At 35.1% G+C, this 16237-nt stretch overlaps 3 protein-coding genes across 11 annotated transcripts in view; 2 read left to right on the plus strand and 1 right to left on the minus strand.

Annotated features, from left to right (window-relative positions):
* Nucleotides 1–3219, plus strand: part of LOC123310195 (paired box protein Pax-6) — a 71353-nt gene extending 68134 nt beyond the window's left edge. For all 7 annotated transcript variants that reach the window (XM_044893623.1, XM_044893626.1, XM_044893627.1 and 4 more), the window contains exon 10: nt 1943–3219. In XM_044893623.1, the coding sequence (XP_044749558.1) occupies nt 1943–2043 (101 nt within the window). In that variant the 3' untranslated portion in view covers nt 2044–3219. The remainder of the gene's footprint in view (nt 1–1942) is intronic.
* A 134-nt stretch (nt 3220–3353) lies between these two features.
* LOC123309088 (transmembrane 7 superfamily member 3-like) lies at nt 3354–6628 on the minus strand. Its single transcript, XM_044891970.1, has 7 exons — nt 6425–6628; nt 6020–6373; nt 5442–5864; nt 4528–4704; nt 4315–4467; nt 3921–4184; nt 3354–3648 (listed from the first exon to the last, which is right to left on the minus strand). Exons 1-7 carry the CDS (start codon nt 6483–6485, stop codon nt 3503–3505), a joined length of 1578 nt encoding a protein of 525 aa, XP_044747905.1. The 5' UTR covers nt 6486–6628; the 3' UTR covers nt 3354–3502.
* Nucleotides 6629–7213: 585 nt separating this feature from the next.
* Nucleotides 7214–16237, plus strand: part of LOC123309086 (ankyrin repeat and SAM domain-containing protein 1A-like) — a 32104-nt gene continuing 23080 nt past the window's right edge. For 2 of the 3 annotated variants that reach the window (XM_044891967.1, XM_044891968.1), the window contains exons 1-2: nt 7215–7449; nt 16156–16236. In XM_044891967.1, the coding sequence (XP_044747902.1) occupies nt 7346–7449; nt 16156–16236 (185 nt within the window). In that variant the 5' untranslated portion in view covers nt 7215–7345. Of the gene's footprint in view, nt 7450–16155; nt 16237 lie in introns of all 3 variants that reach the window. The other variant, XM_044891969.1, reaches the window with a different exon arrangement.

Here is a 16237-nt window from a genome sequence, read left to right on the forward strand (position 1 = left end):
AAAGAATAGGACGACCGATTCATTTCACATTAACGGCTTAAATTGGAAAAACGTTGAAATAGTTATTAATCAAATATAGGGCGTGAATTAAGTATACATATACCGATAAAAGTTAAAGCGACATGTGACAGTTAGAAGACAAAATAAAAAAAAATGCCGAAAACATCTCGACAAGGCAAATTACACTCCGTACTCAGCGTGTGCGGCAGAACAATCAGTTACAGATGTTCGACCCCCCAAACAACCCCCTGGGAGACGCGCTCCAAAACAGGGCTAAACGAGCCTTGCAACCAGAACAACGGCGAAATCCCCACCCCCGCTTCAGTTCGCACATTATTGAGCGCGGAGAATTCGACGAGAGGGCCACCCGCCATTTTAAACTCACCCCCGCCACCCCCGTGGCGGCGGCGGCAGAAAACACTTTAAACTGATCACGGAGGCAGGGATGGCAGAATTGGTGCGGTTGTGGCGTGGTGATTTTTTATGGGCTGGCCGGATGCTGAGTTATTTCGGCGATTCGTTAAAATTGATAGATTCGTCGGGATTTTCCATTTCTTCCGGAATTTTCTCGTTTTTGATCGGTGTACTCGCCGCGTGTTGGCGTTATAGGGGATGATCCATCTCCCACAGATGGTATTTCGGGGTGAAATACGTCAAAGGACATTCCATCATTTATTTTCTGTGAGGAACTTGTTCAAATTCTTATATCAGCCGAATCACATTGCCAAAACCGGAAGCCTACTGAAATTTGTTGATTCAGAGCATTGGGACCATTCAGCATCAGGTGGTCTGGTGTTAAAAAAGATTTCACTGTTATAATAAAAGTTCTTGGAATACAAGTCCTCAAAATATTTGATATCGAAGAATGGACATTAGAATAGAATAGACTTAGAAAGTTCAAAATTTATATTTTTTTTAATAATGAAAAAAATTGGACAACTGATCTAACACAACAAAAAAAGAATTATCCAATTGGATGCAGTCGTTTCAACGTTAGTGGGAGCGCCCACCAAAGTGGCGTAAGCATTGACATGGCACATACATGACAAAAGCGATGCATAATTTGCAGATATGAACTGAGAATGACATATTTCACGCAACTGACACTTGACTCAGATGTGCGATATCTGAAAATTTTGCATCTCTCTCCCTTATGTGCTAACATATATTCCCTTCTATTCATATAGAATTTACAAGTGGCTAGTTAGCTTGAAGCCTGTTTGTAACAGCCAAGAATTCTTTGGAGAATTCTCTACCAAATTTTGGTAAGAAAACGGCAGAGATTATTTTGTATGCAACTGAACAGTGAATTCTACCGAAAGTGCGTATGTAACGGTAAAGAATTCACGGCGCATAAATTCTTGAGTAAATTCTCTAGAGAATTCTCGGCTGTTGCAAACGGGCTTAAGATAGAAGCCGCACTAAACAGACATAATTAAGAAATGACAAGTGTTATAAATTTCGGACCTAGGACCTTGTGTAATAAATTGTAATGAAAAATATGACAAGTTGTAGAATGTCTCCTGTTTTAGCAGGGTGAGTTGGCTGGTGCTGGTGTAGGTTTGAGTCACTTCGTAACCAGAGCAGTCACCATATTCCAGCTACTGTAGTTGCTACACACGCTGCTCGATAAAATAATGTTTTCCTACATTGAAGGTTCTTGGATCACATGTGCGCTATGTAGCACCTTACTCTATTTATTATTTTTCCTGGGAAATAATGGTATAACTCAAACTTATTGACAGGATGAAATAGCTGCCTATTGCTCTGTCGAAGGTCAAAACCGCAAAGTCATAACTTTTGTCTTTCCGGAGATATTGGCATTATTTTATGAACTCTGCTTGCCACTCTGAATAAATCACCCTGTATAAATCGTCTTATAACATTCAATGCGAATTTCTTGATGTTTCATTATCGTTAACAGTGTTCTCTTTTGTTTCAGGTGTAATATCAGCAGGTGTATCGGTGCCTGTGCAAATTCCTAGTCAAACACCGGACCTAACCTCAAACCTAGCGTCGAACTATTGGCCGAGGATCCAGTGATCGCAGCTTTTCGGGTTTCCCCCGCCGAGCTTGCTAGTGCCGCAGGAGAACCCGGTTTTGCAGCAGTCCCCCATGTCCCCCCTTACCAATGTAGATACCCCACCTAACCACGAGTCTTAAAACACTCAGAAACGACCAACATTGGAGGAGATTATAGCGAAAGAACAATTAGGTTAGAAAAACCTAATCAAATCTTCGGATCGAGGTTTGTTTGAAATACATCGAATTAAGCAGCAATTTCAGAAAGTTAGCCATTTCTGCCGGCTCGCAGGGTAAAATTTATGTAAATATTGTAAATACAAACGTGATTCTGAGGTCGAATCGAAGTTAGCCAATACTCAGTAGAAATACTTTTTAATAGTGTATATTTTTCGGACTTGCCGTGAGTAGTATTAAGGATATTTATTGCATAGTTTACTTTCAACTCTGGGATTCACACAAGATATGAAAAAAATTTGATGTTTTGAATCTAGAAACGAAACACTAAATGCATGCAAATGGAGGCAACTGATGACTCAATGGACCTCCATCCAAGGCTGATTGTAAACCAAAGATTCCAAACTTCATAAGACAAAAATCTGGTGTTACCTTCTTTTTCGAGCATACCAGTCGTACTAACAATAAATATATCCACAAATTACAAACGCACTGTATGTTTTCCGATTATCACATGTATTATATTACCCCAATTCAAAATATATCTGAAATATAGCAATAAATGATCGTACAACAAACTTGTACATGTTCAATGTTGATTGGAAAAAATTGTAAAGGTTAGGACATTTAAGTTCCTGAATTAAAAGATTTCGGTCGGGTTTTTATTATAGAATTTATATGTATAGTCGATCGAACCCTACAGGGTGCCAAGAAATTCACAAGTTTCAGGAGAAACATAGCAAACATATTTTCCACTTTTGTTGCGGATTCTTTTGAATTCTTAGTTTTTACACGGCGGAACCTCGAAAAAATGGAAATATGCAATGATTTCTCGCGAACATAATGGAATTTCTTGGCATACCACATGTCGTTGTGTAAGATGTAAAGTAAATCATTGTTGCTGTGATTCATTATTATTAGTATGTATGTATTAGTTACATGAGTTTTGAATCATGTAGATTAGTTGTCTGTGTAGATGTATATTATCAGTATATTGTGAAATAAAATTACTAAATATTATCAATGTTGCTTATTTACGCTTCCCTCATTCAAAAAAATGACTTTTAGTGGTCTAACAATTCTGTCCATCTATCCTTGAAGATTTGATTGAACAATTGTATTTCAATCGACGCTGGTGGAAAAAAAAGCCATAGTCATCAACTTTATTTTTATTCATTTCAATATTCGATAAAACATAAAGGGTTCAAAAGCTGCATAGAAGTTAACGAACTAATTCATTAACAGGTCAAACTAAAACTATCTATTTTATCGCAGTCTGGAGTATATCACGCAAAGAATACCTTCAAAAATGACCCAACAGGGGTGACCTTTCTTCGTCTGGTCGGAAAGAATTGTGCGGTGGGAAGGGAGGTTTGCCACGCTGATGCTTCACTTGTTTTCGAAAACCATGAAGTAGAAACAGGATACCAAGGAGAGCGATGAGGTGGTCTGAAAAAAATTAATTCTCCTTCGAATATAAGCATGATTATCGGTATTTGCTTATTTCATAAGCATATTATGGGGCGACAAGCTACGAAACCCTGTAGCTCTATCGGAAATGACCGAAAAAAGCTTGAGAAAACAGATATTTTTAATGTTCACAATTTCACAACCCCATATGAATTTCTCCCGCGTTTTTTTATTTTTAATTCAAGATTCAACAAGAGTATTAAAATACTTTGAATAATATATTTAATATGTTGATTTTATCAATACATCACCTGATACTTGGAATGGAGGTTGGATTATGGCAACATTGAAGTTGGGCACGAACATTCTTCTGTAGACGTTGATCATGATATATTGTAGATTTCCCCCAAGCCAATAATTGAGGGTCGTTATCATCAAAATGTACGAGCCCAAGAAGCAGCAAGACAAAATGTGACCGTGCATGGTGAACATGGACAGAGTGAACCAACACATGAACACTATGCCGAAAAAGATCGTCCAGTAGATGGCATTGTTATGGAAATTCACGTCATCGGCTGAAAAAGTTCAATAATATTGAAAAAAAAAATTAAAAATTATATGAATAAATAAACATATAGAAAACTTTTCCAATGTTCTGTTCAACCTTCACATCTTGGGTTTCTGGAGAAGCACCTACATACTCACCAACTCCAAAATGATAAATTATAGATGTGAACAGCGCACCAGCGTGCAAGAATGCTAAGGTGGCGGACAACAAGGGTATTCCAAACTTGTACCATACTCCCAGCCATATTGAACCGTAAAGGAGTCCGAACAAGAGGGACAAAAAGAATGTATCTGCAAATTGAAGAGTTGATCACCAATCCTTTCTTAGTCATACGATCTATTTAGACTTACGATCGACTGTCGTAGCGCCCTCTTTACTCAAAACAACGAAAGAGATTATTGTACCACATGACAGACCAAGTGAAAACGTGGTGAAGTGGAACAATGCGTGACCCCTGTATATAATAACAAGGGCCACGAACGGTAGTATACTGAACAGTACAACGAAAACATCCTGGCCACTTGTACCTAAAAATAAAATTCTCATGCTCACATTCGCAAAGATGTAAATGAGTTCCTTTTATTGCTACAAATAGGTACTCTGATATCAGTTGTTCTAGGTTATATAAATTTTATTGTTTACTAATACGATCTAAGCCGGTTGGTAAAAAATTGAAAAGTTGAGGTATACAATGGCAGCCGTATCGAGCCGTTCTAGATATCCTAAGCGATTAAGCGTGGGGACTCAGCTTGTTTCTTAACCCCTTACATTTGAATCATCCAGATTTGCCTGACTTTTTGAAAGGGGTGGCAACGCCGCTTCTTTTTGAAATTATAGATTTTTTCAAATTCTCAACACAAGTTTTTCAGGTACATTATTCTGGATTAGGGGTATTTATCATTGAACAATTAACACAATTATGATGATCGATAAAAATTTTCATTCAAATGTTATTCATTCGAAAATCCAGTACTTCAATTTTTCTCAAAAAAAATAAATTAAATATAAGATTGTTTAAAAACAACTACTGTAAGTGAAAGTCCGACTGTTTTTCAGTTTGATTGAATACTTGGATAGTTAGAAATATTATTTACAATGAATAAATTTTCCGAAAATTGAAAAACTGAAAATAAAAGTGGCAACTCCCTAATATAATTCCGATTATCACAAATGCACATTTACAAAATTATATGTGGGATTGAAAGGAAACAAATTTTTTGAAGATAATTATGAAACCAACCACAAATGCACCCGTAATACTCACCTTCATTCTCCTTATCGATAAGATAGTTGACATCTTCACCATAGGAGACAGCGGGAACATAAGCTGAAACTTTTTCGTTGTTGTAAACTAAAACAGCAAATACCTCCCCCGTCCCAATATACGAACTAAATAATTCCTCGATACTGCTATAACTATCAAGAGTAGCAACTAGTTTACTATGAGCTTTAATCTTATCAACCCTCAGCATACTGATTATGCCCTCATAATACTCAGAAGAGCTGAAAATCTGACTCGTCAAATACTTGTGATAAATTTCCATCCTAACTTCATGTTGACTATCGTTACATGTATGATTGTTTGAAGATGGAGCCATTGCCTTAACAGTTATGATATCTGGACTATTAGAGACTTTCAAAATTGGACTGGCATTGTTTTTTGTCATACATCCACCAGGAATTGGTGCTACAAAGAAAATAAAGATAATGCGTCAAAATAAATAACATACCTAATAATTCAGAATCTGCTAGTTTGCGAATATAAACATAAATATCCTTAATTCACAGGAACATTTGATGAATACAAACTGATTGTAGTTGTGTCAGCATTATTCAATTAACCTTTTTCATCATAAACAGCAACAGCTATCAGAATTGTTGAATCAATAATAACCGAGTCATTATCTGTCAATTTCTGAATTGAGAACGAGTCTTCAAAAGCACCCTGAAAAGCTTTGACGAGACCAACATTATATCCATCAACCTTCTGGGTCACATCAACGTTATTTGATAGTGAAATATTGAAACGTTGAGAATGAGCCTGAACAATATAGAAGCCAGTTTGATATGTAGAATTCGTTTTCACAACAACTTCAGTTCCATTTCCACCCAACAACTGGATGAAAGAATAAAAAGTGTGAGTATTCTCATCGTTTGGATCGTACGAGGATATATCAATTATTGTTTGTGAAGTTCCTACAATGGGAAAAAAATAATTTCTCTGTTATTCTTAATGGGTGATCTAACCTTCAATTAGTTTACATCCTAGTATGAAAGAACAAATAGCCAGTTTGATGAGGTAATTCATATTGTTATTTTAAACTGAAACAATATAGCAACTCATCACAAATGGATTGTCAAATTGGGTTTGTTATTTTATTTAAAAATAAACAAAGCAAATTGTCAAAGTGAAATGTCAATTCTTGTTTCCAAATTCCATCACAGCGAAACGGTTCAAACAGCTTGGTGGCGCTGCTGGCGGAATTTCTACAGATCTGACACGGCTGTCAGTGGCTCATATGTAAAGTTGCGACATTGCAATATCGTGCCATTTTTCTTGAGGTTACTTCTGTTATTAATTTGATTTTATGGGATTGTGATAATATGACTGATGTGGAAATATACTGCAACTAAAAAAAGGAAAGTGGGAAAAATTTATTGCCACTAGATGAAAGGGTGTAGCCCTAAAGAATAGATAAAATACCCGATTAAAAATAGAAATAATTAGATAAAAGAATAGCTACAAGATAAAAATGTATGGCAATCCTTTCGTGATAAATAGTTTTTTTTGTATTTCTTTGCGTGAACCCAGGAATCAGATTATTTTATTTGTGATATTTTGATAATGAATTATTCGTGTGTTCCTATGCATTCATTTGATATTTCTGTAGATTGGGTCCTATCATTCCATAGGCTCATTTCAACTATAGCAAATAGGAAAAGATTAGGTAATTCATTCCAAATTCCAGCGCATTTATCAATTTCTTATCACAAGGAATAAATTAAAGTTTTACAATCTGACATCACTGTGCTCACAACTTTCCGCGATTGCTAGCGATCTGCTGGATCAATGAAATAACGTAGTACTATGAAAGTGTGTGAGATGTAGAGTGAATTGTGAAATGAATAAAAATGTTTATTGTTTTTGTGTAACTACAGAAAAGAAGCATGGGGAAAGATCAAGAGCTGCTTGAGGCTGCAAGAAAGGGGAATGTTGCCGTTGTTGAGAAAATCCTAGGACAGAGAGCCAAAAGGAGTGGCCCTCTGGCAAGGTTAGTTCATTTGACAGTTGTTGTCAAATCACTCTGTTTTTGATCATTTTTGAGCTATAAAAGTATTATAAAAAAGTTTAGGGGTAGAATTCATCATTGTATGATGTTGGAGAACGTTCCTTGTGAATTCTGTTGTAATACGATTATATTTTATGAGAAAAAACACTATATTTGTTTTCACTTCATCAGGTGCTATATGTTTTCTGTTATATTTTTTCGAATTTATTTGCAAAAGACGTCGAATAAAATGGTATTACGAAGAATTAAGTGCTGAATCTACTTCAGTAATTATACTTCGTAATATACTTTTAATCTTAAATTTGGCCCATATGTAAATCGATCTTCCAAAGATTCAATGAGACTCATTTTTGTCTCGTTTCAAACAAAAATTATATTTTTCGATTCTACCGAATATTCAACCAATTTAACTAGTACCCGGAATTGTAACAGTTAGGTGTGACCAAAAATATATTGAGAGTGGTTATTGAGCACAGATGTACTGTTAGGAGCTTGATTTTTAACTGTATCACTTCGTGTAATTGAATGTATCGTACTATCCTAATAATTGGTTCAATGAAATTGTTATATCATGAATTCGATTGCAACCACTTCGAATTATAGTTATTCTGATTTCGATTAATTGGCTTCATTGAAATCTATTTTTCAGATCTATAGAAGCAGAGAAAATCAACCTAAAATAACGCTGCGAACCTATGTATAGTTATCATAATTCTCTCTTTTAGTTCATGAAATTTTAAATTTTTATTTATGCTTGAATTCTTGGTTTATTTTTTCAGAGACCACGAGACACCAATGAATTCTTTTTAACTATGAAAGGAAATCGATAAGATTTGGAGCAAGAATTGTGGGTTAACCGAAGTGTTAATACATGATTATGCTCGTTATTATGTCTCATTAATAATTCGAGAGTGAAATCGATCGATTTTGATGAAATAAATTTTTTTCTGAGTATAAGGTACTGAAATTATCGATAAAAAATAATATCTCATCATTTTCTCTTGCATATTGTAGAACAATAAACTTCTCTGAAAGAGCTTTACAAAAATTGAGTATAAATAATCTTACTGATCGATATGTTATTTTCAGAGTTCAACGTTTCGAAACATGAATAAACAGGCTTCAGAATTTTTGTGTTTTATTGAGAAAGAACTGTTCCAATTTCAAGGGTCAGAGTTTCATTGATAGATTTTCTTTATTTGAACAGATGTCCCCTGATAACAAAATTCACGATTTCCCAAAATTCTCTCTCCCGAAAAGAACTTTCATGGCGTCGCACCTTATATTTATTTGGCCATTATGATAAGAAAAGTCGATATAACTTTTCCAAATAGCTAACACCTCTTACTTTCATAAATTCACGTATTCGGATATTTATCTTCGATGTCCCCTCATTATTCGAATAGAAGAGAATACTTTCACTAGGCCTGAAGGTATTCTAAGACATGAAATTTTTTATTAATACATCAACCGATCAAGTTCCATCGACCGGTTCTGCTTCATGCGGAAATGGAAGAACTGCAATGTGATTCACCTTAATGTGATCTGCATTTCTGTATTATTTATGCTCAGCACAATAGAGGTATCACCAGCATTTCGAAGAAATCGCCAGTATATATTCCCAGGAATTCGTTGGCTTATTGTTTGGAATCGCAAACTCTTAGAATATAACACGACGAACAAAATAAGTTGAAAAAAACCTTCTCATGTTCAGGTCTTTCTGGAAAACCCAAAACTAGTCTAAATTTGCCAGCGTCAATTATGAAATCTGAAAACGGAAGAATAATTCTCTTGGAGCAGCTTACTTAAACGAAATTATAGTATCTAGAGTCAATGCATTATGAAATCTGAAAAAAAAAGACGAAGAAAACCTCTACCAAGAGCCCTGTTTTTGGCTCAAATTGTGAATTATACAGGTCATTCCTCATGCAATAAAAACCTAAGGTTGAATGAAATCATCCACGATGAATGAGTTCAACATTTCGATTTAGACTCAGTTGACATTCGGGACGATCATTTATCTAGATTCTAACAAAACTTTGACTGATAGTTCAGCTTGTCTATTATTATTGTACGTGACAAACTGCGTAATATTGTAGGTCAAGAATCAGGTCAGAACTGAAAGTTCGTGTGACAAAAGGAGCAGAAGTAAATGGACTGTAACAAATTCATAACTGGATCAATAAGTTTACTCCTGACAAAAAGGGAAGAAAATTTTATGCAAAGATCAACTGAGTTTTCACTATGTATTGGAGAATTGGCTTCCTTATTCCTAGAAAAAATTTCTTTCAAAATACTTTATATTGAAATAGAGATAACCATTTCGAAAATTTGGAAAATGCTTAAATTCAAAGTAGCCAATTTTAAACTATTAAATTAATCATATAGGTTAGACATCACTTTCACCATCGATTCTAATTAGTCCTTTTCACTCATCTAGTGACAATGTAACAGGAAATTATCAAAATTGCGCCAAACATAGGTTTCAGGTATAGGATGTATCGTGAAAAAGAATATGTAATTTACCAATAAGCGAGAGCTTAAAAAATGTGGTTCAGGTATAAAAATTCAGCTGTGAATTTAATGAATTGCTGTCTGCAAATTCAGAATCATGGTTCTGTGGCAGTTTTGGAATTTTTCCACGATTCATCACATGATGTGTGTAATGTTAATGAAAATCTATCTTTTCAGTTTATCGATTTTTTTAATATCATTCTTAAATACAATGGATAGGAATTTCTTTTACGATATCATTTATTGGAATTCTTTCATCAAAATAGGAATGCAATGTAGATATCATAATTGTGGAATTTGCAATTATTATTCAGTTTTCACAGAACTGACATCATTTGATGAGAATAAACGCCAATCAGGGAATGGATATACCTAGTAGCAATAATTTATTGAAACATTCGATATTTTGCATTTAGATTTTCTCTGTGTTGGCTTATTGTACAGGGCGATTAACCCATTCAGTTCTTGGTTTATCATGTCCAATAATGAAAATTCGAAACAAGGTAATATATAAGAAGAATAAAACACTATTTAAATCCAACACTTCAGAAGGAAAAGAGCTATAGGCTTTTGTCAGGGTAGGTTAATGGTTCAGCTAGTCTTAAATATCTCTTGATTTGCAAATATGTAATTGATTTTGGCGTTGGAGATGTATATGCTGATCTTGTGTAGTATGTGTTCTGTCGAAATTAATGAAACTATTCATTTACACCTTGTACAATAATCAGTTGCATCAATGAATTTGTTCTTGCAGATGATGATTATTATGGTGTATCTATATTGTAAAAAATGATCTGTTTCATCGAATCACTATTCAGAAAATGTTATCATCTCCAATTTCAGTTCAGCTCATATTCCTCATTTTTCCAGCACCCAGTAATAAATCTCAATTGGCACTTCGAATTCTTGCTTCACTTAATCCAATTAATCCGACAAGTTGGGGCATCTGGTCTCGTTATTCAAAACCGCGCTAGTGGTCGGAATACCAGCCGCATCTCAATTTTCATTTCCATCGGTTACTAAACATTTATTCGTCTATTGCGGATATTTGCAATTCGAAATCTGGCATCTGAATATCTTGACGTGGCACCGTGTCTGTAGTAAACCTCATCTAGGAGTTTTATGTGAGATTCCCTCATGCGAAAAAATTGCTCTCTTTATCCGACAAACCTTTAAATTATGTTTGTGTTAACTAGGCGAACGATGAGTCATTCTGATGGAACGATTACTTCATAATGCTGTGACGGTCGTTGGGTTTTCGAACTCTCCGCATTGTCATGTAGGACTGGGAGTTCATGGATTCATATCGGTTTTTTGGATCGAATCCTGAATTACCCAAGGATGCGAACGAAGCCTTGAAATGGTGACCGCAGAAATGCCCATGCATTAAAGATTATGGTGTATGAGTATGCTCAAGCTATCAGAATATCTACATACTGGTTCATTATTCTATAAATTGAAGGAGAAAAAAGAATTACCTTCAAATTTTTAAACGATTTGTATTATCACATTTTTTTCTATCACAAATTGCTTGATTCTGGCTGTTTCTGGTACTAGGTAGGTGAAAACGATGAAAGGAGTCCTGGGCTCGATTTTCGTGGAGAGTACATAACTGGAAACTGTTCAACGATATCTTCAGTTGTCTTGAAAATATAACCAAATTTTGATATTTTGCCGATATCTGAAAACGATCAAAGCTTTCTACAGATTTCTGACATACTTTTAATAGTTCTAGCATATTTGCCAAACTTTCGGTAGATATCTGGCACATTTGTCAACTCTTGGTAGATTTCTGGCATGCTTGCGGTAGATTGCTGTAGAAGTTTCAGGCATACCATTTTCCGTTAACCTTTAAACATACTTTTGGCAGATTTCTGGCATACTTTTGGTAGATTTCTGGCAACATTTTCGTAAATTTTTGGCATACTTTCTGTACATTTGAGACAGCATTACTTTTGATTTCTGGCATACTTTTGGTAGATTTCTGGCAACATTTTCGTAAATATTTGGCATACTTTCTGTACTTCTGACAGACCTTCTGTACTTCTGACAGACTTCCTTTAGATTTCTGAAGTACTTTCTTTAGATTTCTGACAATAGATTTCTGGCATATTTCCCAAACTTTCGATAGATATCTGGCATATTTGTCAAACTTTGTGTAGATTTCTGGCATGCTTTCAGTAGATTGCTGTTGAAGTTTCAATCGGTTTCAGGCATACCTACTTGCGGTAACCTTTTAACATACTTTTGGCAGATTTCTGCCATACTTTTGGTAGATTACTGGTATTTTCGTAAATTTTTGGCATACTTTCTGTACATTTGTGACAGAATTTCTTTAGATTTCTGGCATACATTTGGTAGATTTCTGGCAACATTTTCGTAAATTTTTGGCATACTTTCTGTACTTCTGACAGACTTTCTGTACTTCTCACAGACTTTCTTTAGATTTCTGACAAAATTTCTTTAGATTTCTGGTATATTTTCCAAACTTTCGTTAGATATCTGGCATATTTGTCAAACTTTCTGTAGATTTCTGGCATGGTTTCAGTAGATTGTTGTAGAAGTTTCAATCGGTTTCAGGCATACCTACTTCTGGTAACCTTTAAACATACTTTTGTCATATTTCTGGCATACTTTTGGAGATTTCTGGCACCATTTTCGTAAATTTTTGGCATACTTCCTGTATATTTCTGACAGACTTTCTTTAGATTTCTGACATATGTACTTTCAATAGATTTCTGCCATATTTTCCAAACTTTCGGTAGATTTCTGGCATGCTTTCGGTAGATTTCTGTAAAAGTTTCAGTCGGTTTCAGGCATACTTCCAGTAACCCTTAAACATACTTTTGGCAGATTTCTGGCATACTTTTGGTAGATTTCTGGCATAATTTACGTAAATTTTTGGCATAATTCCTGTACATTCCTGATGAACTTTCTTTAGATTTCCGACACACTTTTTAGATTTCTGGCATATTTTCCAAACTTTCGGTAAATTTCTGGCACATTTGCCAAACTTAAATACGATAGATTTCTGGCTTGCTTTCAGTAGATTTCTGAGGAAGTTTCAGTAGGTTTTAGGCATTTTTCCGGTAACCTTTAAACATACGATTGGTAGATTTCTGGCATACTTTCCGTAGATTCCTGGCAGATTTGCGTAATAAAAACGGAATAACCTGATTTTCACTCAGATTTTGGCAAACTTAGATAGATTTCTGACTGATTTATTGAGAGAAAGATGTCTATGGTGGCATTGATCACTAGATGTGCTGATGGAATTCAGATTTCATAATTTTTTTGTTTAATTTTTTCTGTTGACAAATCTGTTTTGTTCTCGCTACTCCGTATGTGACAAAGCTTTCATCTGCATAAAGGCTTCCATATAGTCGATCTTTTCATAACCGGAGGGAAAAGTCCGAAGAAGTGGCTATTGTTCTCGTGATTGGCTTTCGCCTCTTCCAATATGATCGTAATAACTACATCGGCGATTGTTGGCTGTTCGAATGAATCGGTACTTCAGACTGAACATCGACGGTTAATGAAAGCTCGCGTTTTTGTCCCGAATCTGCTGATCTCCCCCTTTTTATTGGTTCAGACTCGAGTACCAAAAGTCAATAATTTACACGCAAACAATATTTCTCTGATAATTTTCGTCGAGGGTTATTTCCGAGAGGGAAGGGTGCGATGTGACGCTGATCGGTAAGAAAAATTGTGTTTGTGTAGCCATTCAGCTTATCTCATTTCCGGGGGTGATAAGTCAGTCCATCGATTACGATCATTGTTATTCTTTGTTGTTATTTGAGGGGATAACTGAGGTTGCAATTGATTGAAAAATGTAAAAATGTGTAATTGTTCATAAAAAATTAAAAATTCCCTCGTTGTATCTCGGTTATATAAGCTTCCAATAGAAGAGAGAAAGATCTGTTTGTCTCAGAGACGACTGATGATTTTCAGATAGAACTTCATCAAATTCTGTCCTGAAAAATCAATTATTTCTCATTTATTTTTTGGGAATTACTGAAGCGTCAATATTTTTTCATATTTCAATCGATTTGAAAGTAGCTTAGCTTCGAGTATCTCATTTCATTCGAGCAAGAAAATACAAAGAACGATCAAAATGACAACTATACAGGGTTCTGCATAAGTCGAATAGAATTATTATTATTTCTTGAACCAATAACTCGAAGTGAAAACGCGGAAACCCGTCAAATTATTTTTAATTACCCTCATCTTCTGGAAATGAAATTGGGTGGTTTTCTTCAACCCTTTGGACACAACCCTATCCAACTTCCGCTTTTCAAATGAAAACATATGTTATGTGTTGGCTCGTTGGAAAGCTGATGGAAACTGGAAACTCGCCATAATCTTTTGTTTCAATTGATGTGTAGTTACCAGAAGAAACACAGAAGTCTCTAGAAAAAAACTGAAATTAGTACTTTCTCAACCAATAACCTGAAATTAAGACGTCTCGTGATTATTTATAAGCATTTTTATTGTTTTAAAATATTATTTTTTTTCTCCTAAAAAAACTAGAAGAGAAACAAAGATAATGGCAAAATTCTATAATAGAATTTCTATTTTTCGTGGGCTTCCCAACACACAGCTGTTTTCATTTAGAAAACGAAAGTTGGATGGGGTTGGTGCTAAAGGGTTGAAGGAAATCACCCAATTTTATCGCCAGACCATGAGGGTAATAAAATATATTGACAGGTTTTAGCGTTTTCATTTTGAGTTATCGGTTGAAGAACTATTAATTTTAATCCAGACTACTAGGAAAAAAAGTATTTGTAGTTATCGTGGTTTACCCCACAAAGTCCCAAATCTCTCCCCCTTTAAAAATGCAATCGCATACCATTATGACAAACTAGCTTAAACCAGCGGTTTCTCTCGTGTGTTATTGTAAAACGTGTACACTTTATTATACGTTTTCCCCTCCTTTTATTAAAACACACGCCAACGTTCCCAGCCTCGACCTAATTTCTTGCCTGAATTTGGAATTCTTCAACCTGCCACAAGTGCCACATTTCAGGATATATTCCTCACATGCTGTAAACGGCATTTTTCAAAAGAAAGGTCACATTCATTTGAGCTTCAATTCATTTCTTGGGAGAATTAATTTGGAATATCAAAATTGTTTACATAATGGTTGGTTATGAGCATAACCTGACTTTTGAGCAAAAGTCAGATAAATGATGTTGTGTGGACTTTTTAATGGGATTTTTCGAGCACCACATAATTATATTCAATCAACCATTTTTTTCTATCTCTTAATAGTTACTCCTGTAGCCCATGAAAGTCTGTTTAAAACGAAAAATGGATTTTTAGTACGCAGGCATAAATTTTACACTTCTCGAATAAATTCTCCCGTCTGGAGAAAGTCCTACTGAAATATTTCATATTCATAATAGTGGTAAGGTATCAGAAAAATTCGAGTCATGCATCTGACAATAGGGAATACTCCTCTGACGAAAATGATGTTTTTTTATGAAATATCTTTGAGACGTCATATTTTGAAATAACCATTTCAATCGTTTCAAAAAAAATTATTTTAAGTACTTAAAAATGAAAAATAAAAATGGGTAATTGAAATTCAAAGCGTTTTGTTTCTATTGCACAAGTTGGCAACATCAACTGAAATATGCGTTGATAATAAAGGACCACAAATACACTATCTTGAAGAGATAGACAAAGATGGCTGTCTATGAAGTCTGCGACGAACGAGGAAGGCCGTAAAATTTTATGGGATTTTCATGGCCGGTTGCTGTTTAGGCTCGCCAGTGAGTACGCGACTTATGCTGGCTGTAAATCAACAGCTGTTATTTTATAAACAAGCCATTGTTCTTTTTATTTTCTAGTAGGCGCTGTTGCCAAATCGTTAACTAGAAACGAAGCGATTTGAATTTTAAAACCCCATATTTGAAGAATGATTTCGAATAGTTTCCGCGGTGCATTTGAAAAATTTATGAATGAAACTCATAATTAGTCAGTTTAAACTTGCATATGCTGTGATAACCCAAATTGAGGATAATTCCCCATTGAATTAGTTCCTTACTCAGGATCTTGGGAATCGTGCATAAACCCACCATAAGGATCGTTTCCGCTTTTCATCGGATAAACGTTATTTCTTTTTGATTATCCTAATTTGAATATCAACCATAACGAGAATTTTCTTTCCAGTTTACGCAGAGGACCTGGTGCTAACGTACAAGACAGTAGCGGATATTCAGCTCTACATCACGCATCTTTAAATGGGCACAAG

The sequence above is a fragment of the Coccinella septempunctata genome, chromosome 3 (assembly GCF_907165205.1).
Source record: "Coccinella septempunctata chromosome 3, icCocSept1.1, whole genome shotgun sequence".
NCBI classification, from domain to species: Eukaryota; Metazoa; Arthropoda; class Insecta; order Coleoptera; family Coccinellidae; genus Coccinella; species Coccinella septempunctata.

What these genes read in the sequence shown, in the direction of transcription:
- LOC123309088 (XM_044891970.1), bottom strand. Translation starts at nt 6,485, where the DNA reads ATGAATTACCTCATCAAACTGGCTATTTGTTCTTTCATACTAGGATGT. An exon ending in TATCGATAAGGAGAATGAAG is followed by an intron (nt 4,705 to 5,441) that starts GTGAGTATTACG and finishes TTTTATTTTTAG; the next exon opens with GTACAAGTGGCCAGGATGTT. An exon ending in AATTTATCATTTTGGAGTTG is followed by an intron (nt 4,185 to 4,314) that starts GTGAGTATGTAG and finishes GAACTTTTTCAG; the next exon opens with CCGATGACGTGAATTTCCAT.